The 26,608-nt window shown below is 43.4% G+C and overlaps 1 protein-coding gene across 1 annotated transcript in view; it reads right to left on the reverse strand.

Annotated features, from left to right (window-relative positions):
- Positions 1–26,608, reverse strand: part of RFX4 (regulatory factor X4) — a 105,154-nt gene that overhangs the window by 77,743 nt on the left and 803 nt on the right. The window contains exons 2-3 of the mRNA XM_065422431.1: positions 13,404–13,464; positions 7,226–7,349 (exon numbers count right to left, since the gene is read on the reverse strand). Coding sequence (XP_065278503.1) covers positions 7,226–7,291 — 66 coding nt within the window. The 5' untranslated portion in view covers positions 7,292–7,349; positions 13,404–13,464. The remainder of the gene's footprint in view (positions 1–7,225; positions 7,350–13,403; positions 13,465–26,608) is intronic.

A 26,608-nucleotide genomic window follows, 5' to 3' on the forward strand; every position in this document is an offset into this window, starting at 1 on the left:
CGTGCATAGTGGGGGAGGAGGCATGACCTGTGCCTACTGCTCACTCCCACCATGCCCACCTATTTGCGAGGGATGGGGGAGGGCGGGAGCATTGGGAAGGTACTTTACCCTTGCTCCCAAAGCTGTGTAATTCCAATGGAGGAATGAGGTCATAATCCAACCCTAAATCTAGATTGTGACATTGAGGATTGCTATGTCCCAGCTGATACTATCGAGCAAGATAAGGCAGGCTCTTTGCACCCACTTTAATCACTAGCCCCTGTTCTGACAACTGTCTGTTGAGTAGGATCTTACCCTGTAAACAGTCCTACTGGCTCGGGCCCTTTAGGGAAGTTTGTGAAGCCCTTGCTTGAATCCAGCTATGTACAAAATCTTCCACTGCAAGAGTTCATCCAGCCCGATGGAATTCAGCCTAATTCACATGTGACACTGCACCCCATATTCTTCACAGTGATATGATGATGATAGGATTATGGCATAATTATGATGCATTTTGTACAAGATAAGTCATGTGAGGTGCCATTGAAAAGGTTATGATTTCCTGAATATGATTATCCTAGTTGTATACAGGCATCATTTTTGTATCTGAAGTTTTGAATATTGACTATGTATCTGTACTTCAAATGTAGTTACACCTGGGTAACGCCCACTAGACAAGATGCTTTCAGTCTAGATAATAGGTGGGGAAGGGCCTATTCAGGGCAACGGGCCATTAGAAAGACCAATAGGCCTTAGGAGAGGCTTATCTCCCACCTTGTGAGCCTTCCTGAGAATGCTACAGACAGCCTGTGAGTGATGGCTGCTATGACTCTACAAATGTGTGACCAGGCCACAAGATGCTGGACTCCATCTTGGGATGTCAGTATTTTTCCACAAACTGCTTTGGGAACCAAGTTGTGAAACAAAGAGTTCCTGCCCTATGCTAAAGCTATCTAAGGCAGGGAGTGACATCATCAGAGGCTCTTCATTCCACACACAATAAGACTCCTGGAAACACCTGAGGAACAAAGACTGAACTGGGGGAAGTGCTGGAGCCAGGGTAAAGGGATTTCGAGCCTGTGTATGAAACACCTGGGGATTCCAAGCTGTAAGCAAGTGCAGCTTGTCCCTTAAGAATCTGCAGCCTGCTTGTATCATTTCTCAGGGTAAGAATCGACTAATTCATATACCATCTATTGAGTATACTAAGCTTAGTTTGCATTTTTGTTTATTTGCTAGGTAATCTGCTTTGATCTATTTGCTATCCCATGTAATCACTTAAAATCTATCTTTTTTTAATTGTTAAACTTGTTTTTGCTTTAATCTTAACCAGTGAGCTCTGACTGGAGTGCTTGGGGAAAATCTCTGCTTGGTTACCACAAGTGTGCATTGTTCTCTTCACATTCAGGGATGGGCGGACCGGGAATTAAACCCATATACTGGCAAGATTTGACCAGGGCAGGACGGAACTGCACTGGGGTTCCAGGCTGGGAAGCTGGTGGTTAGACAGCCTGCATGTAACTGCAGCTGGGTGTGAATGCTTGTGAAAGTGCAGGCTGGAGGGCTTTGCAGCTTGTCAGACAGTACAGTGTGAGAGGAAGCCCAGGCTGGTGGGTCAGGGGCTCAGAGGTACCCCAGGTCCAGATGGCACGCCCGAGGAACCTGTCACAGCACAATCAAACAGATCGTTGCTTTTTCAAGATTAAAGAACCATTGAACACTTTAGCCCAGACTCTCAGTTGAGTTGTAGCTGCCTGTAATGGCCAGGGTGAAGGTAACTGGACCAGTAATGTCTGTTGGGCCAGGGTTGAATGCAGGACTCAGAAGTAGTCACCAAGCAGAGTCAGGAGATGGGTATCAAGGTCAAGCCAGCCTAGGGTCAAAGGCGGGAGTCAGGATCAAGGCAGAGCGAAAAACAAGGTTTGTAGCCATAGCAAGCCAGAATCTGCATTGTTGCTCAGACAGCTCCCTGGGCCAGCTTCCTGGATTAAACAGTGGGTGTGGACCAATCAGGCGGCTGCAGGGTTCTGTTGCTCTGGCCTCTTCAGGAAGTACTTCCTGGCTGTCTTTGCGTTTGCACTTTAAAACCATTGAAATGTGCACATCTGAAAACGGTTGCACATAAGGACAAGCTTGTCAGGAGGATATTTACAATGCACACTCCTGATTAGTACACAGGGCCTAGTCTGTACAGTAACCGTTTAACAAGGGCAAACTCATCTTCAGTTCTCTCCTCCAATCGATTAAACTAATTCATTTGATTTAATGAGGGAATCGCATTTCCCTCATCTTTGAGTCCTAAGCCAATTGGCTCTCAGGACCCTAAGGAAACATTACTGGTGAGAAGGCATAGATGTATTTTTATATTTTGCCAAACACATGTACTGTGTGTGACTGCCCTCATTAGTATTGGGCCTGAAGTCTATGGCATGGACAATTGTCACATAAAATACATTTTTATTAGATATTGTTTCCAGCCAATACTGGGAAGAAAAGAAATAAAAAAGAATTAGGGGGGGAAAAAGTGTTTAAATTTAAGGATCAGTGTGGTCCACTAGACAAGGGGCTAGCATAGGCGTCAGGAGACTAGTGCTTAATTTGTGCCAGGACTTGCCAGGAATGGGCACCTCGAGGCTTGCTGTGTCACTTATGAAAGTAAAAAAAATTGCTTGAGCCCCTAATTGCTTGAGCCCCAGCACCTCTTTCATTACCAATTAAGCACTGCAGGAGACCCATGTTCTGTCCCTGGCTCTGCTGCTGAACTGTTGTGTGACCTTAGGTACATTTCTGTGCCTTAGTTTCCCCATCTGTAAAACTGAGATAATAGTTACTGGCAGCCTGTATTATAGAGGAGGTCACATTAGATGATCTAGTGGTTCCTTCTGGCTTTGAACTCTGACTATACTGTGGATTGATCATCTAGCAAAGTTTGATTTTGAAACTTTTTCTAGTTGTAAGAATGAAAAAAAATCTTAAAAACAGAAGGCCTGTTTCTTGTTTACACTAAAGCCTTGTCTACATTAGAAGGGGTTTGCTGGTAAAGCTATATTGGCAAACCCTCCTAGTGTACATGCAGCTTACACCAATAAAAGTGCTTTTGCTAGTATAGTTTATACAGTTCCCCAAATGAAATAAACTATATCAGCACAAGGACTTTTATGCCAGTAGAACTGCATCTACTCAGAGGCTTGTGCCAGTATAGAATGTCATAAGAATCAGTGACATTACTCTACTCCCCCTTTACATTTAAAAACGTGGGGCTTAATTCTCATTTGCGTCCAGGCCACGTTACACCACTTTGGCAGCGTACCCTTTACACTGCCAACGGTGGTGTACAGTGGCCTTAGTATGAATGAGAATCAGCCTGTAATTTTTCGCATTCTTCTGGATGCCTAGTTCTTTCTTTTTCCCTTTTAAAATATTTATTTGCTGCAGCTGGCCAAAGACGCAGCAGCATCACATCAAAATAACGAAACAATGGAAGGAGATATAGAACCTCCAGGCTGCACAATGGAGTTGCATGAAGAACACTGGGAGGGAGCATAAACCCATCACGAGACACTGCAGAGTTCCCCTTTGGAGACATTCAGGATCTCTGAGACAAGTTTAAAACAGAGAGTTGGAGGGTGGGGGGAGAGATTACATCTTCAGGAGGAGGGATTAAGAGAGTGAGGAGCATATGGGGTCATGAAAGAAACAGAGGAAGGAAGCGGCTATGTGAGAGGACACTGGGGAAGAAAAGGGGAATGAAAGGGGACAAGGCTTTAGTTATTGGTAACTTTATAGCAGTGGTTCTAAACCTCCAGTATGAATCAATGCTCACCTGAGATTACTGACAGATTTGGGAATGGATGGAACAGTTGGGAAGATTTTTTTAAATTAAGTGTTTGATTCACTGAGTCCTTTGACTTTTTTTTTTTTTTTTTTTAATGACCCAAATAATGGGGTTTCCTGTATTTCTGCCTGAGGAGTATTTCACAAGCTGAACATTCTCACAGTCAGAAAAAACTTTTCCTCATATGCAGCCCAAATTCCTTTTTCTTACTTGTACCCCATTGGTCCTAGTTAAATGCTTCCCTGGCCCCTCCCACTGGCTGCAAGTACCAATCTAACTAATACTGTTCCCTCCTTAGGGTGAAAGCCTGGTTCCATTGATGTCATTGGGAATTTTGCCATTGACTTCCCTAATTTCAGCCTCAGTCAAGGTCTGGCCTTCTTTAATTATTGCTTAGATAAGTTATATGGGTAAAAATGCCAAGCATGCCCAAGGCCTTGTCTTCGCTAGGAATAAAAAAGGGGTTTACTTGTTAGCAAACCCTTTTTCCTAGTGTGGATACCCCTTAAGTGCCACTGATGATTCTGTTAATCATCCCTCTTACACTAATTCTGTTCCTCCATCTCTTTTCACTTCTCTTGCTCTTTTTTGAACTCCCTTTATTTTTGTTTCCATTGTATGTGTATGCCATTTAAAGGAGGTTTTAAAGGCACTCCTGAGCTGAAACCTTGAACCCCAAGTCTTGGTCTAGACCAAACATTCATAGCCAAGTCAGAGATCTCCCAAAATGGCATTTATAAATGAAACCTTACGAGTACCGGTGGTATCAGTGCTGGCATATTAATTGAGAAGAAACAGCTGACTCAGAAGTAGTGTGCTAGGGTTTTACTCATTGCACATGGGTAATTTTTAGCTCAGGACAGAGAGCTCTGTGCTTTAAAACAATCTATTGAAAAATAAAATAAATCAATCAAAAAGCAGGGGCCCTTATGTTTAACATTGCCCACAAAGTTCAAGGTTCATAGATGAATCATAAATTCAGTGAGATTCACTCAAAGGCGAACTGTCCATAACTTCACTAACAGATTTCACAGAACAACTAGCTTCTTTCTCTGGAGTAGAGGACAGCTGCAGCGCACTGCTGAGTCGCAATAAGGGCAAATGTGTCTGGGTTTCTGTTCAGCCAGCTAAATATGGAAACCCTCAATTGGCACCTACTCATTTGTGCCTGGAAGGACAGCCCCACTTCCAAGGCACTTATGGCGCACACACTTTAAAAGTTACTGCGTTTCCAGCTGCCACGCCACAGCAGCGCAATTTGTTAGAGCTCTAGGGGTGTGTCTACACGAAGGGAGAAATTGCGGCAGAGTCATTGATTGCATGGAATGACTGTTGGCTTCACTGGTCCTTGTAACGGTTTAGTATCTCCGCACATCAACAGTGGGTTTGACAGAGCCATTTTGCTACATTCAGATTACTACAGATAGCCTACTGCCTCACCACCATAGCTGTACCAGTGCACTCAGATTCCTGATGTACATATCCCTGTTGCTGGGAACATGGGGTTGGGGGTAATTTGCACACATGAAACACTGCATGATAGGATGCAGTGAGAAGGCTCATTTGTGTGGGCTCCTGTCTACAATGGAGAAAAACCACTGGCTCAGCTAGAGCTGAGCTAAATCCCTGACTCTAGGTCAGGTGTTGCAACCAGCTGGTAAAAATCTGCATTTGGGACAGCTGCACCTACTTTGCAAGTTCAAGATACGCCAACTAATGCTCCGGGGAAGGGAAAGGGTTTAAATTCCTCTTCACCTAATGTAGACATGACAGGAAAGACCAGTGCACTTTGAGAAGTCACGAGTGTGGCCTGATGTTTCAGACAGGCAAACCATGTTTGTTTCCTGATGAAACAATTTAAAATTTGACAGCTTATGCATCATTTACAGAATTTTTGTAAAGGTAACAAAGGTATAATAAAAATTTTACTTGTGTGCCAAATTTGTCAATCTGTAGAAAATTTGTTACTAATTTCCATTGTTTCTAAATTAGTCATTGGAACAATATTAACCACTTAGTAGCAGTGATATAGCAAATAGGCTGAACAGAAGTTTGAATAAAAATAATTTTTCCATTTACTATAGCTAAACAGAACTTTAACACAAAATCAACCTAACTGATTAGGGCTTTATAGCAATTAATTCACCAAAATGTTGCCACACAATGGATTTTACTTGCCTCACTAAACTACTTTAAATAAACATGAAATACAAAAGAAAAAACATCCTATTAAATGTTTTCTCCTCTTTTGGCTTCTGTGTTAGGAAATAATATGAGCAACATTTTTGATTCTGTAAATATATAGCACTACTGTACAATTAATGTTGTAAACAGTAAATGAGACTAGCTTCCATTGAAATTAGCTTCAGAGTGATGCTTGCAAACTTTTCAAAAATGGTTGGCAAATTTCAGCATGTTGTATCACAAAATACAAGATTTAAAGGTCCAGGGTGTTCTCTTGAATAACTCAGAAGTAGTGTAATATTTACTGGCAGCCTGTATTATAGAGGAGGTGACATTAGATGATCTAGTGGTTCACTTACTTTGAAGTAAAAATTGACATAATCCCATTTTGCACTTAAGACACCCACCTATCTGCAAATTCAAAAAGTAAGAACATCTGGTAACGTTCCAGGTTACTGGGAGCTCCTAAAAATACATGTTTCACTCTATATGCATCCGAAGAAGTGGGCTGTAGCCCACGAAAGCTTATGCTCTAATAAATTTGTTAGTCTCTAAGGTGCCACAAGTACTCCTGTTCTTTTTTTAAAAATACACTGAAACTCAGTACTGAAATACACAACTAAGATTTATTGATCACATCTGTACTGTGGGTGAAATTCACCACTCACGGAAGGCCAACACAAGACATATAATGGGCCTGGTTCTCCTCTCACTCATGTTAGTGTAAATCAGGAGTATCTTTACTGAAGTCAATGGGCATTCCAATATTTCTGCAGAATTAATGTGCACTTCTGTCCACACTAAGAGTTTTTATGACCTGAATTGTTGCTGTTTAACACTTAAAAATATTGTTATTACTGTTAAAGCAATATTCAGGAATAACAGAATTATTTACACTCTCTTGTATTTGGCTTCCATGTTGCCAATGCCATAAATGTCATTTTGAAGCAAAATGGCTGCCATGAACAGGCAGGTCATAAAAACCATCAATTTTTTAAAATGCATTTTCACTTTAACCATGATGAAAAGCGATCCTGACCTTCCGAGTGTTTAAAATACTTCACATTTTTCTTGGAGTTTTAATACGCACCGTATTCCTTTGATGCATCACCACCTCTGACTTGAAATGACAGTTTTCCTGAGGCTAGAGCCTTTATCATTTTAAATATCAAAATCTCACCAGAGCAAGGTTAGGGAGCAAGGCTTGTCATTGCAGTTTAGACTCACCTTCCCAAAGCTGGCAGCGTTAACAGGCTGCGTGTCGTTTTTCTCACAGAAGTCCAAATAGTGCATGTAGAGAGCACTTCGAGGAATGCAAACGCCTTCTGCAATCTCATAGTTCTCCTCCAGCCTTAAAAAGCAAATACCAAACAAAGAAAACTGCAAATATGTTGGCTGCCCTGAATTATAAATAGTGTGCAAACCTGCACATTTAAGTGACTTTCACTTTTCAGTTAACCTCTGTTTTATTGTTACCTCATCTTTCCAATTCACCTCCACCCCATTTGTCTGTATCATCTACCTGTTGCATTCTATCTGATATGTAGATTGTGAGCTCTCAGGGGCTTCTTTGTTACTTGTCTGTACAGTACCTGGGGCCCTGATCCTTGATTAAAATCCCTAGGTAATATTTTAATAATAAATACTATTATATCATAACTTTAAATCATATGGGTTAAATGAATGAATGCACAATGACAGAATAAAGAAATCACTAAGTGGCAACATTCTGATGCACCTTAGATGATGAGTCCAAGCCAGAATCACCATCAACATCCTGAAATATTTTAAATACTTTCACTTCTATCTGATTTACATAAAGTAAACAGGAGTGGCTAAAATAAAATATTTGCATCAATGGAAGGATCTCCACAGATAATGTTTTGTACAACGGTTTCTTACAGATGCTGATGTACAGCACAGGATAAGAAGAATCTACCAAGTGCTGAATGCAACATTAAGATATTGTCCTATTCTCCCTCATAGAAAATAATAATTCCCCACAATGTATTTAATTTTACACACACGCACTTTGCCATTAAAACAGGAGACTCTCCATATAACTCAATAATTATAAATCTGTTGATGTGAGACCATGTTGCTTTGAAAGTTATTTTCTGGAGGCTGATCTTTCCCAAAGAATAGAGGCCCCAGTTCAGGCAGGCACTTAAGCACATGCCCAATTTGAAACCCATGAGTACTCCCACTGACTTCAATGCTCCTACTCACATGTTTATAGTATCTTGCTGAAGGAGGGTCAGAAAGGGTACACTCCTTTTTTTGTTAATTATATTGCTGGAATCAATATTTGCTCAGGAAACCTGGATTTTAAAGCAAACATGGCCCTTAAAGTAGTTACCTGTAAAAGTTCAGATCTCCAAATAACCTGAGTTTCTCTGTTTCGCTGCCTTTGGCAGACCTTCCCTCCATGTCAGTTATTGTGACCATTTGTGACTGCAAACTATTTTAATAAGATATCTGGCTGGATGAATGGAATTGGTTTGTAAGGGCAACATCCATTCTTCCTAGGAATAGGTTTCTACAGGAATATCATCACGGCATCGTTCCCCAAATTCATAGACCTTTAACAAGGCCTCTTTTCAAAACCCAGTGAGTTCATTTCTATACTATAGCTGCTAATTGGCATGTCAGCTTCCCTGACCAAGACAGGACAGAAAGAAAAGCAGTTAATTATTTCTGTTCATATCTGATGAATTTTTCTCTTTTTCTCTTCTCTTTCACAGGGAGTCATTAGTCTGACACTGAAGAATGCTCCATTATACCTGAACTTTTATTTTTTTAAATGATCAAAAACCCCATTTTGCTCCACTTCTTTTATTTTCCTGCCTTTTATTTAACAACTTTATCATATTTTGAATTCAGCTTCATCCTACAGTATTGTGGAAAGATAATGAACTCAATCTTCTGCCTAACAAATCATTATCAGAAATATATGTGTGTCCTAATAAAGCAATCTAGTAGTTCAGTATGAAAGATTTTGTACCACTCATGGTATTGCAATAAAAACCCTAATGTTTCTATAGGAAAGACAATTTTATCTGCCCTTATTACTGTTCCACTTTGTGCTTATACACTGCTAGATTAAAAGGGATTATTCTGCATCTGAGTAATGTTTGTAAATGCTGATCATACAGACTTTTATTTTGAAATGAGAAGCAACAGAATATGCCAAGCTGTTGCAATGTAACTACAATTAATTCCTATATTTATTGATGGAATTACTATGCCAAGGAAGGCCTATTTCTCATAATCCTCTCTTTCCCCCTTTCTTAGTCCTTTTTACATTATTTTGCCACTTATGCCCAATGAGTAATTTATATCACCATTTATGTCACTGCTGAATTTGGCCCAGACTTTCATGGCAGTTGCACATGCTTACACACTAGGCCAGTGTTTCTCAAACTGGGGTTGCCGCTTGTGTAGGGAAAGCCCCTGGCGGGCCAGGCCGATTTGTTTACCTGCCCCGTCCGCAGGTCCGGCAGATTGCGGCTCCCACTGGCCGCAGTCGCTGCTCCGGGCCAATGGGAGCTGCTGGAAGCGGTGCGGGCCGAGGGACGTTCTGGCCACCGCTTCCAGCAGCTCCCATTGGCCTGCAGCAGCAAACCGCAGCCAGTGGGAGCCGCGATCGGCCGGACCTGCGGACGGGGCAGGTAAACAAACCGGCCCGGCCCGCCAGAGGCTTTCCCTACACAAGCGGCGACCCCAGTTTGAGAAACACTGCACTAGGCGGTCTCCAATTGAATTTGGCCTTCTCTCTTTTACAATCATGCAAAGGCAGAGTCCAAGGCAATTGCAGGCAGAGCTGTCAAACAAACACATGAAACTAAACTACTAGGTATGTCTTGTCCTGTGTTTGTACAGCACCTAGTACAATGCGGTCCTAGTTCATGACTAGTGCTCCTAGGTGCTACTGCAATATGATGGTTAATCTGATGCTAACGTGTTAGGCTTTTTAGAACAGTGCAAAACGACATCTTCACACCATGAAAGCTTAGCACTTTACAGCACGCTGGCCAAGATATTGGAGTGTCTGCTTGTATAATCTATCCAGTAGCACAGCTTCTCCTGGTGAGACCAACAACATTCAAAGAGATAATACTAATATAAACAAAAGCAAGAAACGCCAAACTACTGTTGGGTGGCACAGCTGCTAAACTGTGAAGCTCTGAGGCATTAATCAATAAGCTAACTGAATTGTTTAATTTGACACCAGAAAAAAATTATATTTTAAAAACACAGAAGAAAGTTGCTGTGTCTATTTCAGTCTCCTCACATATTTTTTGAGTGGAATATTCAATAGAGGGAATTAAATGCTCTGCAAAAAGTCAAAAGGGAAAATGCCTGCACTTGATAAACATGGGAGAACATAACGTAATGTGTAGGTAGCAGGAAGATGCAACAAGCCTTTTACATTTCTAAATTCTAGGATTCTCTGGCAAATGTTTCTGAATGGGCATTATTGTGCAGACTGCATTCCAGCAGAGTTCAATATCCCAGGGGTTTAGGGATTTACTAATCTTTATGAATGAGGAAGCTTGAAAGTGTTTGGCTGAATATTGTTTATAGTATTTGCATGTTTTCTTTTGAGAGCAGTATCACTGGCATGTGTTCCAATTCAGTCTCACTTCTTGGCTACTATGTTATTTGCTCCTTTGGGGGGAGAGGGGGAAGACTTCTAACTGGCACTACCACAAAATAAACAATGTCCTGAATTTATGGCTGCTAAGCGCTGTTGGCTATTTTATTTTAGATAGAGTGGCCTACATTGTATTGTTTACCTTGTACTGAGGTAAAGTAGACTGGGTGAATAATGCATAATAACAGTACGCCTATGAATATTCACTCTTCACTTTTTAATGAATTCTATTTGGCCATACTCACTCACCGTTTTCATTCACTGACCACAAACATCTGAAAGACTGAATTTCTTTGGCATAGATACTTGCAGAAAGTGATTTTCAGAGTCAAATTATACATCAATTTAAATTTGCAAGTCTGAGTGAGTATTTGCATCAGAATTGTTTATGGGTTCCTCCAGTCAGAACACTGAATACTCACAGTAAGTTGCTCTAGATCGATCTATAGTAGTCAACATGAAAAATGTCATTGAATAAACTTTAAACAACAAATGTGAGGAAACAGCAATCTGCTCATGAATATTCCACATGCAGGAAAAGAGCAAATTCTTTGGATAGATTATTCTTTGCAATGTATTCGTTCAGGTCTACAGTGAAGCATGTTGGAGGTAGACCACCAACCCAATTTTCATACTGGGATGGATAAATTAGAAACCTAAAATGGGTATTTGAGTGCTTGAATGGCAATCTAAGGGTCCAAGTGCAAAATCGGGTACTCATGTTTGAAAACTGGCTCCTTTGCTTGATGTCCCTTTAAAGACATGGGTCTCAAGAGGCTGACACAGCAAGGTAAGTATTCCAACATTTTGCTAAGTGAGGTATTGTAGGGCAGTAATCCATTTGTCACCTGACATACTGAAAAGTACTGATAGCTGAAGTAGAGTGGAGATAACAATAGCCCCTCAAGTTATTTGCTTTGGAAAGTATTAAAACAAGTCTAGGAACATTGATCCAATCCTAGAGCCCAATCCTACCAGATGCAGAGCACTTCCTGCAAGATACTTTGTGCCCTCAACTCTCTCTGAAATAAACAAACTAACAAAAATAAAAAGACAACCAAAGTAGAAGACACACGCTAAGGAAATAGAGCTCAGAAGATTGTGTCATCATAACACAAATGAAAATGCTGCAGTAAATAAGTGTGAAAAGGTGGAACATCCCTCACTTATTCACAGTACAAGACACAATAATGCTCTAATGAATTCTCATCTACTTTCAACCTTGCCCCTCTTTGCCCCCCCCCCCTCCACCACCTAATTTCTCCTCTCACTCCTTCCTGTCTTCCTTCTCCCTGGTGGGATTATGACACGTGAGGTGAATCACACAAACTCCAGCTATTCTTTTTCCTCCTCTACCTTATAAAGCATTTGGACCGCATCTAACTAGCTTTCTAATTGCATAAAACCCAACACCATTGCCCCCACCACCTGCCCTGAGGCCCCGCCCCTTCTCCAAGGCTCCACCCCCATTCACTCCATCCTCCCATCCCTCTGTCGCTCACTCTCCCTCACCCTCACTCACTTGCTCATTTTCACTGGGCTGGGGGCAAGGGGTTGGGGTGTGGGAGGGGGCGAGGGTGTTGGCTGGGGATGCAAGCTCTGGGGTGAGCTGGGGCCGAGGGGTTCAGGGTGCAGGAGGAGGCTCCAGGCTGGGGACGAGGGGTTTGGGGTGTGGCAGGCGGTATGGACTCTGCGCTGGGGGTGCAGGCTCTGGGGTGGGGCCAGAAATAAGGGGTTCAGGGTGCAGGAGGGGGATCTGGGCTGGGGCACAGGGTGCAGGCTCTGGGGTGGGGCTGGGAATGAGAGGTTTGGGGTACAGGAGGGGTTTCCAGGCTGGGGCCATGGGATTTGGAATGCGGGAGGGGGTTCCGAGCTGAGGCAGGGGGTTTGGGCACAGGAGGAAGTCTGAGTGCGGGAGGGGGCTCAGGGCTGGGGCAGGGCATTGGGGTGTGGGAGGGGTTTTGGGGTGTGGGTTCCGAGCAGCGCTCACCTTGGGTGGCTCCCTGCAAGCGGCGACATGTTCTTCGGCTCCTAGGTGGAGTGCGGGCAGGCAGCTTTGCGCACTGCCTCCACCCGCAGGCGCCGCCCCCCACAGCTCCCATTAGCCATGGTTCCCAGCCAATGGGAGCTGTGGAGCCAGTGCTCAGGGTAGGGCAGGGGCAGTGCATGGAGTCCCCATGGCCGTCTCTCCGCCTAGGAGCCGAGGGACATATCGCCGCTTCCGGGGAGCTGCGCAGAGCCAAGTAGGGAACCTGCCAGCCCCGCACCAACCGGACTTTTAATGGCCCGGTTAGTGGTGCTAACCGGAGCCACCAGGGTCTGTTTTCAACCGGGCATTCCCTACCGGATACCTGGCAACCCTACATCTAACAGGGATGGACAGAAGCACCTGGTTGAGTGCTTTGCTGAATCAGGGTCTTGAAGACTGAAAAACCCTTGGCATTTATTTTTCTTTATCGTTTTAAAATTAAACAAACCAAACCAAAACCCTCATTGCTTAGGTGGCAAACACATCTGCCCAAAAGACCTAGACAAACTGCATCTGAACTTGCTCCGTGTACAAAAAACATAATTAGGACAACCAGCAAGACACATTATCATATAGAGTGTAACTGCATAGAATGCCCACATGCAGTGAAAACACTATTGCTCTGTGAGGTTTCTCAGGACTACAGTCTTTTTAGTTGGGGACAGAGCATGAAAATGATAAAGAATTATCAAAGGGTTTTTTTTAAAAAGGAGTCTTACCATTGCAGAGTAGCTGGAGTAGAGTGTGGTTTGGATGCTCTGTTATTTTCTTTTTCCTCATCTATTGAGAAATAAAAAATGGTATGTCATTTCAGTGGGAATTGCTCAGGCATTTGTGAGCTGGTAAGGAACCGTCTATTCAAAGAAATCTGTCAGACTTCACAGCCTTCCAAAAATAGAGTCTAAACTCTGGAAATATGTAAAATGGTCCCCCTAGACTAGTTCACATACATGCTGCTAAAACTATGTATATTTTGGCTTGCAGCAGGCCCTGACAATGAGAGAGGAGTTGTGTATAGGGGTTATTATTATGTCATATGTAACAACCCCCCCACCCCAACATGGTCATTAGAAGAGTCAGAATCTGGGACCTTCATCACCACAGCACACAACCACTCTACCACTTGAGCTAATGGAGCAACTGTTCCCCGAGTCCCATTAATTCTTATAACAGTTAAAAAATAAATTTTAAATAATTCCTGGGCAAATGTGACTTGCAAGGGGATACATACTCAGAGGTGTTAGATGGTATCAGAATCCCTCTCAGAAGGGATGTTTAAGAAATATACAGTACATCTCTGCTGTCACCAGAACCCCCAGATGTATTGATATCCAGGTTCATCATTTCCTAGTTTGTAATAGCACATGGACCATAGATCAGACAGCACGTCTCCGCCATATGCAGGATTAACTACAGAATATTCACAATTTAACCCAGCCCTTGAGTCATGTTTGAAAGCCATCACATGCATTAATGGTCAATTTCTCCACGCTGTTTCTGTAATATATTTTGGGTTTTACGGGACAGGGTTATTAGCCCTGTGCTTAACCCCCAACCTGGAGGACCACGGTGTCTGTTTTGTCTGGCCCCTCCTTCACAGACCAATCCAGCATGGTTGAACCTGCCAGGAGCAAAAAGCCCCCCTCCCCTGGCACAGACTCTGAGGATCATTAAATATAGTCTCTGGAAATCATCAAAATACAACACCAAAACCAAACTCAAGATTTATCAGAACTGCATACTTTCAATACTACTTTATAGTGCAGAATGAGGGGGAATGACAAAGTATGACATGTCCAAACTGTCTTCATTCCATACAACCTGCCTCAGAAAAATCCTCCACATCTTTTGGCCCAGAACAATCTCAAACCAAGACCTATTCACACAGTGCAGCCACGCAAATCTGAACACCATCATTACCACGAGGTGTTGGAGATGGATTGGCCGTGTGCTTCAGATGAAAACTGATTCCTTCACCAGAGTAGCAATAAGATGGACATTCAAAGGCAGGCAAAAACGAGGCCGCCTGAAACGGCAAAGAGCTGTGGAAGCCGAGCTGAAAAACCTGGGCCACAGCTGAAAAGCTGGGGAACCATTAAAAGACTTGCCAGAAACAGACAGGAGTGGAGGAGCTTCGTTGCTGCCCTAAATGCCAGAGGCATAATGGGTACTAACTAACTATTGAGTCATGCCAGAATGCTCCAGAATTCCCTTCCGGCACTTTCTGGTGGGAGCCAGAATGGCACCTAGTGGTACTTCCTGATCTTGTTGGGTACTTCTTGAGGGCTGCATTCACCCCATGTTAGCCAGCCTATTTGCAAGAACTTTGGCCCCCACCACTCTGCCATGTGTTGCTACACAGCTTAATTTTATACATCTTCCACACTTCTCCTGGCTAGTCCTGCCAGCTCCCCCACACCCATTTTGGGAAATGTTGGTGTAGATCTTCTTAATATAATACTTCCTCAGTACTGCCAACTCCTAATGTTCAAAACCCATGAGTCAGGGGCCAAAACAAAACAAAACCAACAACAAACCAATAAATATTTATCCCCTGGTTTCTGAATCATGAAGTGCCACATTTTCCAGGTTCTCTCTGCACCACAAGGGCTAGACATTTGGATTTTTTTTTAAAAAGTGAAAGTGGAGAGCTGCCCATAATCACTGGACTCCAGAAGCTGGGAATTAAAGAAAAACACAAGATACCCCGAGACCCGAGATAAAAATCAGTTGTCACGAAAACTGGCAATATTGCTTCCTCTCCTTTCTTACATGCTTTGATGAGCAGTGAAATAATTAACAATGATGCCATTTAAAGTATCATCATCCCAGTTAGCACCCACTTAAATGAATGGCTCAGATCACATTTTAGAGCTATTGTTTCTGACTCTCTGCAAACTCCTACATTCCTTCAGTTACACTCACTTCACCTTTTGAAGGTTTTCTTTGCAATCATCATAGTTGGAGACCAACATTTTTTTAAATGAAAGCAGAGACTGTAGAATCTCTGTGTGCCCTTCGTCCTACTCAGCTAAGCCAGGCGGGTTCAGGACACACGTTGAGAAACACTACTCTACTTAATGATGCCCACACTTGAGTGTTGACTTCCTTAAAGGGGACTGATTTAGGTTATATTAAAGGAACACTCTCACTTGAAAGTTAGGAAATGTCAGATTTATGGTCATCTGTACAACCTTAATTCTGTCCCCTTGTGCATAGGCATATTATACAGTCTTTAATTACATTACCACATACTGCTTTCTTCCACAGGACACCTGCCTCATTCAGTGCACAGGATAGCTGCACAAATTTAAATACAGTTTTTAAAAAGGTAATTTCACAGGGCTTATTTAAAAAGGAAAAGGGTGAAAACAAAACCTGTTATGTGCAACTGTAACAACTTTCTCACCGGGGGAGCCTGCCCTGACTGACTCTCTCTCTCTCTGTCCTGGAAGTTGAGGAGGTCCAGTCCCTTGAGGTGTCCCTGGGGGATGGGGAGGAAACATGCTGCTGGGTCTCAGGGGACAACCGGCTGTTTTCTGCCACATATGGTGCTCCCAGAGGGGCTACAGGCCACGTCCAGGGAGGGAAGGGAAGCCCAACCTGGTTTTCCCCCCCCCAACTACAGCTGCTCTGGAATCTCCCAGACATTCCCAGAACACTGTCTGCTGTAGCTTTGATGTGCGCAACATGAGGTCAGCCTCAGGGCTGGCCTACACTACAAAGTTAGGTTAGCTTAACCTACATCAGAGGTTCTCAAACTGTGATCCATGGACCACCAGTGGTCCGCAAGCTCCATTCAGGTGGTCCGCGGATAGTTCCCTCTAAGGTGCGCGCCTGGACGGCGGTTCATGAAAGAATGAAGTACCACCCACCTAATTAGTGGAGCCGCGCAGGCATAGCTCCACTAATTAGGTGCCTGGACCCTGGAGAAGACGCACATGTAAGGTGAGGTGGGCCTTGGGGAGAATAGGGGGTAGGTGAGAGGGGGCAGTGGGATGAGAAGAGGGGGTGGGGGAGAATTTGAGATGTGCAGGGCTGCGGCGGCCAGAGAAAGAGGTGACTTTCCCCAGCTCCAGGGCTGCGGCTGCCGGGGAGAGACCCCCCTCCTTCCCAGCCCCAGCTCCAGGGCTGCGGCTGCCAGGGAGAGACACCCCCCCCCTCCTTCCCAGCCCCAGCTGGGGGGCTGCCATGGTGGGGGAGAGGGCACATCCATCGCAGTAGAAAGGTAAGACTACGGATATGAAAATATGAGTTGTGTGCTTTTATTTGTAGAACAAAAAAACGTTAATTATTACTAAGGTTTTCTTCTATTGTGCTTTTATCCAAAGTGCTTTATGATAGTTAGCTAACAGTACAAACAACATTTGGAATGATCATTACGTGGTCCACGGAGACCTCAGCAATTTTCAAGTGGTCCACAAAAAGAAAAGTTTGAGAACCACTGACCTACATTATTCAGGGCTGCAAGAAATTTCAACATCCCATTCGACGTCATTAAATCAACCTAAACCCAATGTAGATACCACTAGGTCAATGGAAGAATTCTTCTGTCAAGCTAGCTACCGCCCCTCAGGAAGGTGGACTTACTATAGCAACTGAAGAACCCTTCCATTGCTGTAATAAATGTCTACACCACAGTGGCACATAGCAGCACTGCAGCTGTAGCATTTCAATATAGACATACCCTTAGAATTTTGTGTGTGCGTGTGTGTTATTATTCCAGCAGGCTGCCAAAACTTTCCTGAGGGAAAATGAATGAAATAAGGGAAATGGCCATTTTTAGCAGTTTATATCTCAGCAAAACCTAAACAGAATTTTGTGAGACAAAGAAGAGGCACTTCTGTAGCCAGAGGAGGGCATCCCTCCTGTTGAACATTAAAAGTGTTCTGCAAAAAACAATGGAGGTGAGAGAGTTTGCAGAGAACAGATCACAAGAATCTTTCATAATGGAAAGTGTTTGGCAACCCAAGTACAGATGTCACTACCAGTCCCCCTACAATATGGCACTATTTAGCTTTTTTGCACACCAATGTCATTTCCAATGTTGCTGATTTTTAAGACAAAAATCTATAAACAGATGCATAAAGGTGGCCTCAATTATTATTTCAGGAGTCATGCACAAGAGGCCAGAATTTGTCCCTAAGCCTCCTCTTCCTGTTATGTTTAGGGTTATTCTCCCCAGATGTAAGGTCATACATTAACTTAGTACTTTCTATTTTATTGTCTAATTTATTAACAAAGATGGTAAACAAAATGGGAATAAGTATCAGACCCTGTGAAACCCAGTGGACACTGTTCCCTCCACAGACTACAACTTCTAAACTTATTCGGTCTGTTTTGTTCAATGAGCTAGCTTTGAGATGTTTATTATCTTTTCATCTATGCCAGCTTGATTTAATTTTCCCTTAGGATGTCATGTGACACTATATGCAATATCTTACCAATATCTAAATTATACAGCAGTATAGTCACTACCCCCATCCATTTAGTTGCTGTGTTTTCATGTAAAGAACTATGAGCAGGTGCTTTAACCAATCTGATAGCAAGCACACTATGAATAGTCCAAAATCATTCCTCCATGGCACTTAATGTTATTAACACCAAAATTAATTATAGGATCACAAACCCCAGGTAAAACCGTCTCCTAAGGTTTGTCTGCTCCTGGGTTCCTCCTTTCAGACTTTGCAGTCCACACACTAAATCCTCCTTTATATCTCAGTGAGGGAATGAGCTTAATGGTACTCAAAATGTTTCCAACAATAATTTTTTTTAAATTGAAAATTGGATTCTCAATAAATCTAAAATATTCATGAAAGTGCTTCCTCAAAAAAAAAAATCCACATTTTTTGTCACAAAACTGAAATTTTTCAGTTTGTCTGGTTTTGGGCAAATATTTTTCATTGATTAAAAAACAAAACAAAAACAAAAACCACACCACCACATTTTGGTTTGTTTGTTGGGCAAAAAGCCCAGATTTTCCAAAGGATAATTTTTTTGTCAATCAGCTCTAGAGCTACCTGTTTCACTGAGTTATTTTCATTTAAGTGAAATTATCATGAACGTTGTGTCTAAGATGGTGAAAAATGAGATGATATTTTTGTAAAGCAAAAGGTGATCATTCATAATTGTAACATCACGGCCACAGATAAGTGCTTGTTTAAAACACTGCCCATTAATTACAATGATAATCCATGTGATCTAGAGATGTAAAATAAACAAGTGGGATTTGCAAGGTTAAAAAGGTATTGTGTGGTTTTGGTTACATCATAGTAAAAATCAAGAAACAGAGACCTGAAGGGGCTGTTGCTGGTTCCAGAACACTGATATATATGAATCCTGCAATTCTTTTTCATTCCTTTCTAACACTTGGAAGCAGTGCTTAATTTATAATGAAAGAGGTGCTGGGGCTCAAGCAATTGTTTACTTTCATAACTGATGCAGCAAGCCCCAGAGGTGCCAGGGCTATGAATTGCCAAGCCTAGAGGTGCTGGGGGTCAGCCCTGACACAAATTAAGCACTGCTTTGAAATGGAGATGAGGAGAAGGCGGTCTCATGGAAGGAGAGGTTGAGGGGTAGGTTGGTTTTTGTTTGTGTTTTCAAGGGGTGGTTTTTTGGTGTGGTGGGGAGGGATAATTGCACCTGAATGAGGAGTCATGGGGGAGATGAGTTTTAGGTATGAAATTAAACACATGCCCGTATGCCTTTTTGCGTACAGATTTGCCTACTTCTCCTATATACAATATACTCTTGTGATCTCATTAGCTAATTGAATAGCAGAGCCATGCATTATATTTAGCCTTCTTTTCATAAAGAAATACAGCCAATATTTTTTTTCCTGTTTTGCAAAATTGACATGAAATTGGAGATGGAACGTTCTGTTTGAATCTTGCCTCAGGTCAGGTTCTGAAACCATTCATACAGCAAGGGGATAATAATGGGTGTCATTTTCCTTTACTTTTGTGTTTATTCTTTTATTGCTTCACCACAGAACAGTGCCCTACATTAAAACAAACTACTGTTATTTAAATGAATGCTAAGTATTCTGTAAAAGAAATATAGAAATGGGAACAAGTCCTGGCTCAAGGTACCTCCAAAACCAGAGTTCTCAGTACCTCTATGGCTGCAATTGCAGAAAAGCACTTGAAGACTTGAGGGCTATCCCAATGCACCATTCGTGTGTATGCACGCACACACTTGCGCGCGCACACGGCAGCTGCATAGCACTTTAAACAGCATCTCATCCCCAGGAGCTGAGCTAGTGGGTCGGCTCTCCCAGTGACATATCCAGCAGTCAGGGTGCTGCCCGTCGACATCAGCTGAATTATACCTTCAGGACAACTGAGCAGGGAAGATGGCTGTGCTCCCCCGCTGAAACTAAGTGAAGGACTCAATGACTGGGGTTGCCAACTTTCTACTCACACAAAACCGAACACTCTTGCCCCACCCCTCCTCCAAGGCCCCACCCCCGCTCACTCTATTCCCCCTTTCCTCTGTGGCTTGCTCTCCCCACCCTCACTCACTCATTTTCACCGGGCTGCCTTAGGGGTGCAGGCTCCGGGGTGGGGCCAGGGATAAGGGGTTTGGGGTGCAGGAGGAGGCTCCAGGCTGGGGGGTGTAGCTGAGGGGTTCTGAGTATGGGAAGGGGCTCTGGACTGAGGCAGGGGGTTGGGGTGTAGGAGAGGGTACAGGCTCTGGGCTGGGGGTGCAGATTCCAGGTTGGGGCCAGAAATGAGGGGTTCAGGGTGCAGGAGGGGGCTCCAGGCTGGGGCAGGGGGTTGGGGTGCAGGGGGTGAAGTCTCCAGCTGGGGGTGTGGGCTCTGGTGTGGGGAATGAGGGATTTGGGGTGCAGGAGGGTGCTCTGCGGCGGAGAAGTTTGGAGTACAGGAGGAGGCTCCAGGCTGGGATGGAGGGGTTCAGAGGGTGGGTGGGGGATCAAGGCTGGGACAGGGGTTGGAGTGCAGGGGGGGATGAGGGCTCCAGCTGGGAGTGCAGGCTCTGGGGTTGGCACAGGGATGTGGGGTTTGGGATGCAGGATGGAGCTCCAGGTTTGAGGGGGGCTCAGGGTTGGGGCACAGGCGTGATTCCTGGCCAATGGGAGTGTGGAGCCAGTGCTCAAGTCAGCGCGCGGAGCCCCGTGGCCCCCCCGCCTATGAGCCAGACCTGCTGGCCCCTTCCAGGGCGCAGCGCGGTGCCAGGACATGTAGGGACTAGTCTGCCTTAGACCCGCAGCACCGCCGACCGGACTTTTAACGGTCCAGTCTGTGGTGCTGACCGGAGCCATCAGAGTCCCTTTTTGATCAGGCATTCCAGTAAAAAAACAGACACCTGGCAGCCCCACAATAGCCACAGCCAGAAAGGCCCAGTCAGCCAAGAAGAGACTGGGACAATTAGGTCCCAAAAACTCCCTGCATTAGGCCGAGCAGCTCCACAGTTGTCAGATGAACAGCCCCTCCCCTGTCAAATTTCCTCACTAGGTCTGACTGTTCTTAGGATTGGTGGACCCAATGCTCAAAAGAGCTAGATCAGGGGTTCTCAACCTTTTTCTTTATGAGCCCCCCCCCATATGCTATAAAAACTCCACAGCCCAGCTGTGTCAGAACAACTTCTTTTTTTTTGGCTTATAAAAGCCAGAGCTAGTGTTAGGGGGTAGCAAGGAGGACAATTGCCTGGGGCCCCACACCACAGGGCGCACCGTGAAGCTAAGCTGCTTAAGCTTCAGCCCCACGTGGCAGGACTTTGGCTTTCTGGACCCTAGCAAGTCCAATGCCAGCCATGGTTGTCAGACCCCCTGAAACCTGCTCGCAGTCCCTCAGGGGACCCCAGACTCCTGGTTGAGAGCCACTGATCTAGATGAAGGGAAGTAGTTACCACATCTCTCACTGTTATGTAGCCATGGGTGAGAATCCAGCCCCGAGGGCAGATCCTGTGTTCCTTGTACAGGCTGGGAGTTTCCAAAGCACCTACGTGACTTAGGAGCACAAGTCTAATCGACTAGAGATGGTTGGAAAATGGACAGTTTTCCTCCCCCAGGAAAAATGTAAGTGAATTTTTCTCAAAATTTTCAGGGGACAATTTAGACTTTTCATTGAAAAATTGAAACCCAAACCCAGAAAAAGTTTGTTGTTGGTAAAAATTTTGATTTTTCTGACAAAAAAATTCAAGGAAAGCAGATACTTTCAGCAAAAAGTTTCATTTAGCCTAAAACCCAATTTTCTGTCAAAAATTTTCCACTGGGAATTCTTTTGATCAGCCCTAGCATTGTCTTATAATGGAAGCTGGACTGGTAAGTCACTTTTGCTTCTGAAAATCCCACCCTATGGCAAAACACCCAGGGAAGCCATTGGGAACATTTTATGGGTAAGGACAATGAGATCAGGCAACTTTTGTCTGAACTCTAATGTCCAATGGCTTTGAAGATACACACAGCAAAGGAGAATGCTCTGAGAGTTCTCTACAAATTTATACATTCGGTAAAATGGAATTAGTCCTTCAACTATCATTTAATGCCCTAGAGACTGTCTAATTGTAATCTTCCTTACACCACTAGTAAATAGGATAGCATGCACTTTATGAAAGTTGTGGACAAATAGGAGAGTCCAGAGGAGAGCAACATAATGATAAAAGATTTAGAAAACCTGATCCATGAGGAAAGGTTAAAAAAACCCAAACACTGGCATGTTTAGTCTTGAGAAAAGAAGACTGGGTGTGGGGGGGGACCTGATAAGTTTCCAAATATGTTAAGGAATGTTATAAAAAGGTCTGTGATGAATTGTTCTCCATGTCCACTAAAATTAGGATAAGTAGTAATGGATTTAATTTGCAGCAAGGGGAATTTAGGTTAGAACTTTCTGACTACAAGATTAATGAAGCACTGGAATAGGCTTCTCAGGGAGGTTCTGGAATCCTCATCATTGGAGGGTTTTAAGAACAGGTTGGACAAACACCTGTCAGGGATGGTCTAGGTTTACTTGTTCCTGCCTCAACACTGGGGGATGGACTTGATGTTTCAAGGTCCCTTCCAGCCCCACATTTCTATGATTTTATAATTCTGTCACAGAACATTAAATCTGAAACCTTCAGAAAACCCTAAACTGTAATATCCCATCCCAAAATCCTGCTGTTCTGCAGAATATGACAAAGCAGAGGGAACAATAAAAGTTATTTCATTTCAGTTACTTGACAGGAGATGATGTCATTCCCTTTTACTAGAATTTTTGAACAAAGGGAGTGCAGGGGTTAGAAAACTGGAAGCTGATAAGGCATTAACCTAGAACACTGATGCTAGGCCAAATTCTATGTGCCAGCTATGGGCAGAAAAGGCCCTGAATGCAGGGTAAACAGGGTAATGGGGGGCAGAGAGGCTGGTCAATCTGCAGCTACACAGTTTGACTAGTACTAGTCATCCCTGTCCTCCACAAAGACGCATGGGAGTACAGCAGCATTGATGGGGGGGGGGGGGGGGGGAAGAGAATGGCTGTGGATGTCTCCCTAGGGAAAGGCCCATTTACTCAGGCTGTGGTCTAGGACGGGGTATTGGTTTTATGAGCAGATGGGGTGGGGGGGGAAATGAACTCTATAGCTTTTGCCCAAAGCCTCACTGAAAGCAAAACCTTGGAAACAATGGCTGGGAAAACCATAGTGAAAGGCAAATAGGGGTGCTCACAAGAACAAACATTCTTTCACTTGAGATAGCACAATACATGTACAGATCCAGACAAAAACAAGATACACCAATATGCCATTCCCTGCCTCATTTTCCTCTCCACTCTGGAGTGTTCTTCAGGATTTGGGTCAGTGTCTTTCTGGAGTTCCAGGTCCCCTTTCCAGGACTCCACTCCTTCAAGACAGGCTTCTCCTCTTTATCATAGAGCCACCTGACCTGGAGGAATGAAATCCCAGAGGGGAAACTGGGAACCCTGCAAAGACACTGACCCTGAGAATACTCCAGGATGGGGCAGGAAGTGAGGGAGGGAATAGCATATAAGTATTTTATTGTTTTGGCTGGATCTGTATAGTTCTTTTGCTATCCAAAGTAAAGAGCAATAGGTTTTGGAACCTTTGCACCGTCTGTGTGTTATGTGCTTTCATCTCTTTTGTGTCCCTGACGGGGTAAACCATAAGCCAAAGTGCCCTCAAAGTTGGTGCTCTGGGAAGGGTGTACTTAAGCTACTGGAGAGCCTGGGCAAGCTGGCTCTAGTCACAGGGCCTAGGTTCAGCTCTCAGAAGGGGGTGCTGGATGAAGGATCTGCACCCCAGGAGTGTGCCTAGAGACCAAAGCCAGAGGCAGTGCCTGGGCTCTGCTCAGACACAGGAAGCTTAAAAGCACAACTGCTCAGTGTGTGGACCCAACACAGCAACCTGGTGTCTCTCTGGCAGGGGCAGCTTTACCAGGGGCTGTGACAGTAGAATCAGCTGACAGAACTCACTGCCACAATTATCACTCAAGTCAAGAACCTATCAGAATTCAAAAAAGGCAATAAGACATTTATATGGACAAAAACCCATCACCAGTCACTTCAAATGGGGGGGGCGAGAGAATCTTGGAAGGGATATAAACCCTTCTGCTTCAGGGCATAACCCCACCTCTAATTAATGTGAAGTTAGGAAGAAGAATCTCAAGGAGGGATTATTCCATAATTGCCCACTTCGTGGTTTTTTGCAAACGTATTCTGGGATATCTGATATGAGACACTGTTGAAGACAGGATACTGAATTAGATGGGGACCTCAGCTTGGATTAGTTATGGCAATTCCTTTCCACACATGTTTCAGAAAAATATATCTGCTAATTTAGGTGCATTGAGTCAATGTCACTTTTATGGCTGGGGGTTTTGCAGGCATGGCTTCTGTGGGGTCTGCAGGCATAGCAGCACAGAAAGTCCTGAGATTCAGAAATCAGTCCCAAGGGTCTCAATAAGTACCCCTAAAACTGCTGAGGCGAAAAGCCTGCAATTAGGTATGGATGCTGAGCCAATGACTTCACATCAGTCCAACAAGCTACCAGAGATGAAAGACTGACACATGGTCATATAAACTCCTTTCACTCCTAATATATTTAAAGGTGCATTGGGAAGTGGAATCAGTGCAGAGACACTTGAAATATGGCACTTCTTTCCCTGATCCTGATTCTCAGAAGACCCATTACAATACACTGATAAACCACAGATGGAATTTCCTTGGCCCACCAATGTAGTGGCCATTTTAGATGCTCAAGGGACACTTGGGAGTTAGAGGAGGTTTAATATTTGCCATAAAGCAAAAGAACATTACCCAAAGTGACCTCGACATCAGTTAACTCCACCTGCAGTGGAACGACTAGCCAATCAAACAAGCCCAAACCTGCACAGCACCAACATACTCTTTGCAGATCCAGAACAGAAAGCTCTGGAGTCAGAGCTACCCATACTATAAGACATTAATCAGACAGGGCCTGATCCGAAGCTCAAAGTTAAAAGAAAGACTCCCACTGGCTTGGACTATGGGCCTGATCCAAAAGCTCAGAGTCAACGGGAGTCTTTCCGTTGACTTTGATGGGCTTTGGATTGGGTCTGCAGACATCGTGAGCATTCTGAAAAGTATGACTGCTCAGCGTTGAACTCTTCGGCTATTAGGAGTTAAGTCATGTCAGGCGTCACTTGAAAGATGGCTTTATTCAGGTTTAGCACACAGTGTGAAATTGATGTTATAAGATATTAATTACCTCTGTCTACACAAAACCTGGACAAACAAATTATTGTAAATAATTCTGGCAGATTCATGACAGAAACTCCTTAATTTCTAAAATAAAACCTGGCAAATGAGTGGTTCTTAACTATACTCATCAGTTTGCTTCAGTGAATTACAGCATGTGTTCTCAATTTGAGGGTCACAAACAAGTGTCAGGAGGTTCCAATCATTCTTCTCTTCCCATATTTCTAAAGTAGAGGGGTTGTCCCACCTAGACCCCTGAGCAGAGGCGAGCAGAGTCTCTGTATAGAAAGGACCACTGAATTATTGTACTGTCATATCATCAACACCATAGCAACTGGACATCCTCGGAGTAACTCTCCCTTAATGCAAAAAACAAAACAAAAAACAAAAAAAGGAGGAGGGACAGTCGGGTAGATTGGATGCAAAATATGGGGTGGGAGGATTGTTTGTCTTAGTTTTTAAAAGCATAGTAAAAAAATGGCTTTTAAAAAAAATTCAGTTAAGAGTGTTTATGTTTAGACCTAAGCAATCTCCTGCAGAGTAAGAAATGCAAACATATATTGTAGCATGGGCTAACACATAAAATGCAGAGTTGGAAAATGACTTACATTGTTTATTTTCTCTATCCAAGTTGAGTAAAATGAAAAGAAAAAACCGAAATGGGGGAAAGTAAATGTTGAATAAAAAAAAAAAAAGGAAAGTATTTTAAAGGGAAACTCATCTTAAAAATAATTTCTGCCTGATTTTTAAACCTGTTACAAGCAACAACTAAAATTGCTATAACTGAAGATAATTAAAATATTTTTTCCTCTGACTAGATTTAAAATTGACACTGTCCCTTTAATAACCTAAGGTATTAGTAGCATAGGTAAGGGCATATTTAACATGTGATTGTAACCTGAGAGTCTAATTTTTAAACACATGATATACATTAGGATGGATTTATTAAGCCACTGTTTATTGTTTTAGTCTGCATTCCAAGTGTCTAGTGGTCACCTGTTAAAAACAAAACAGATGATTTTACTCTTGATCTAATCCTGACAGTTGCATTTTACAGGTCATAACTTTTTATACAGTGAGCCCTGAATCCTGCAACCTATTCTATTCAGGCAGACCCCTGTGCCCACGCAGAGCCCTACTGAAGCCCTGACTCCAAGTATCCTGATCTAACCAGACAACACTACTTCCTCTTCAATACATTTTTAATGGGAGGCTAGCAAACGTTCCAATGA

Source organism: Emys orbicularis, chromosome 1, assembly GCF_028017835.1.
Source record: "Emys orbicularis isolate rEmyOrb1 chromosome 1, rEmyOrb1.hap1, whole genome shotgun sequence".
Classification (NCBI taxonomy): Eukaryota; Metazoa; Chordata; order Testudines; family Emydidae; genus Emys; species Emys orbicularis.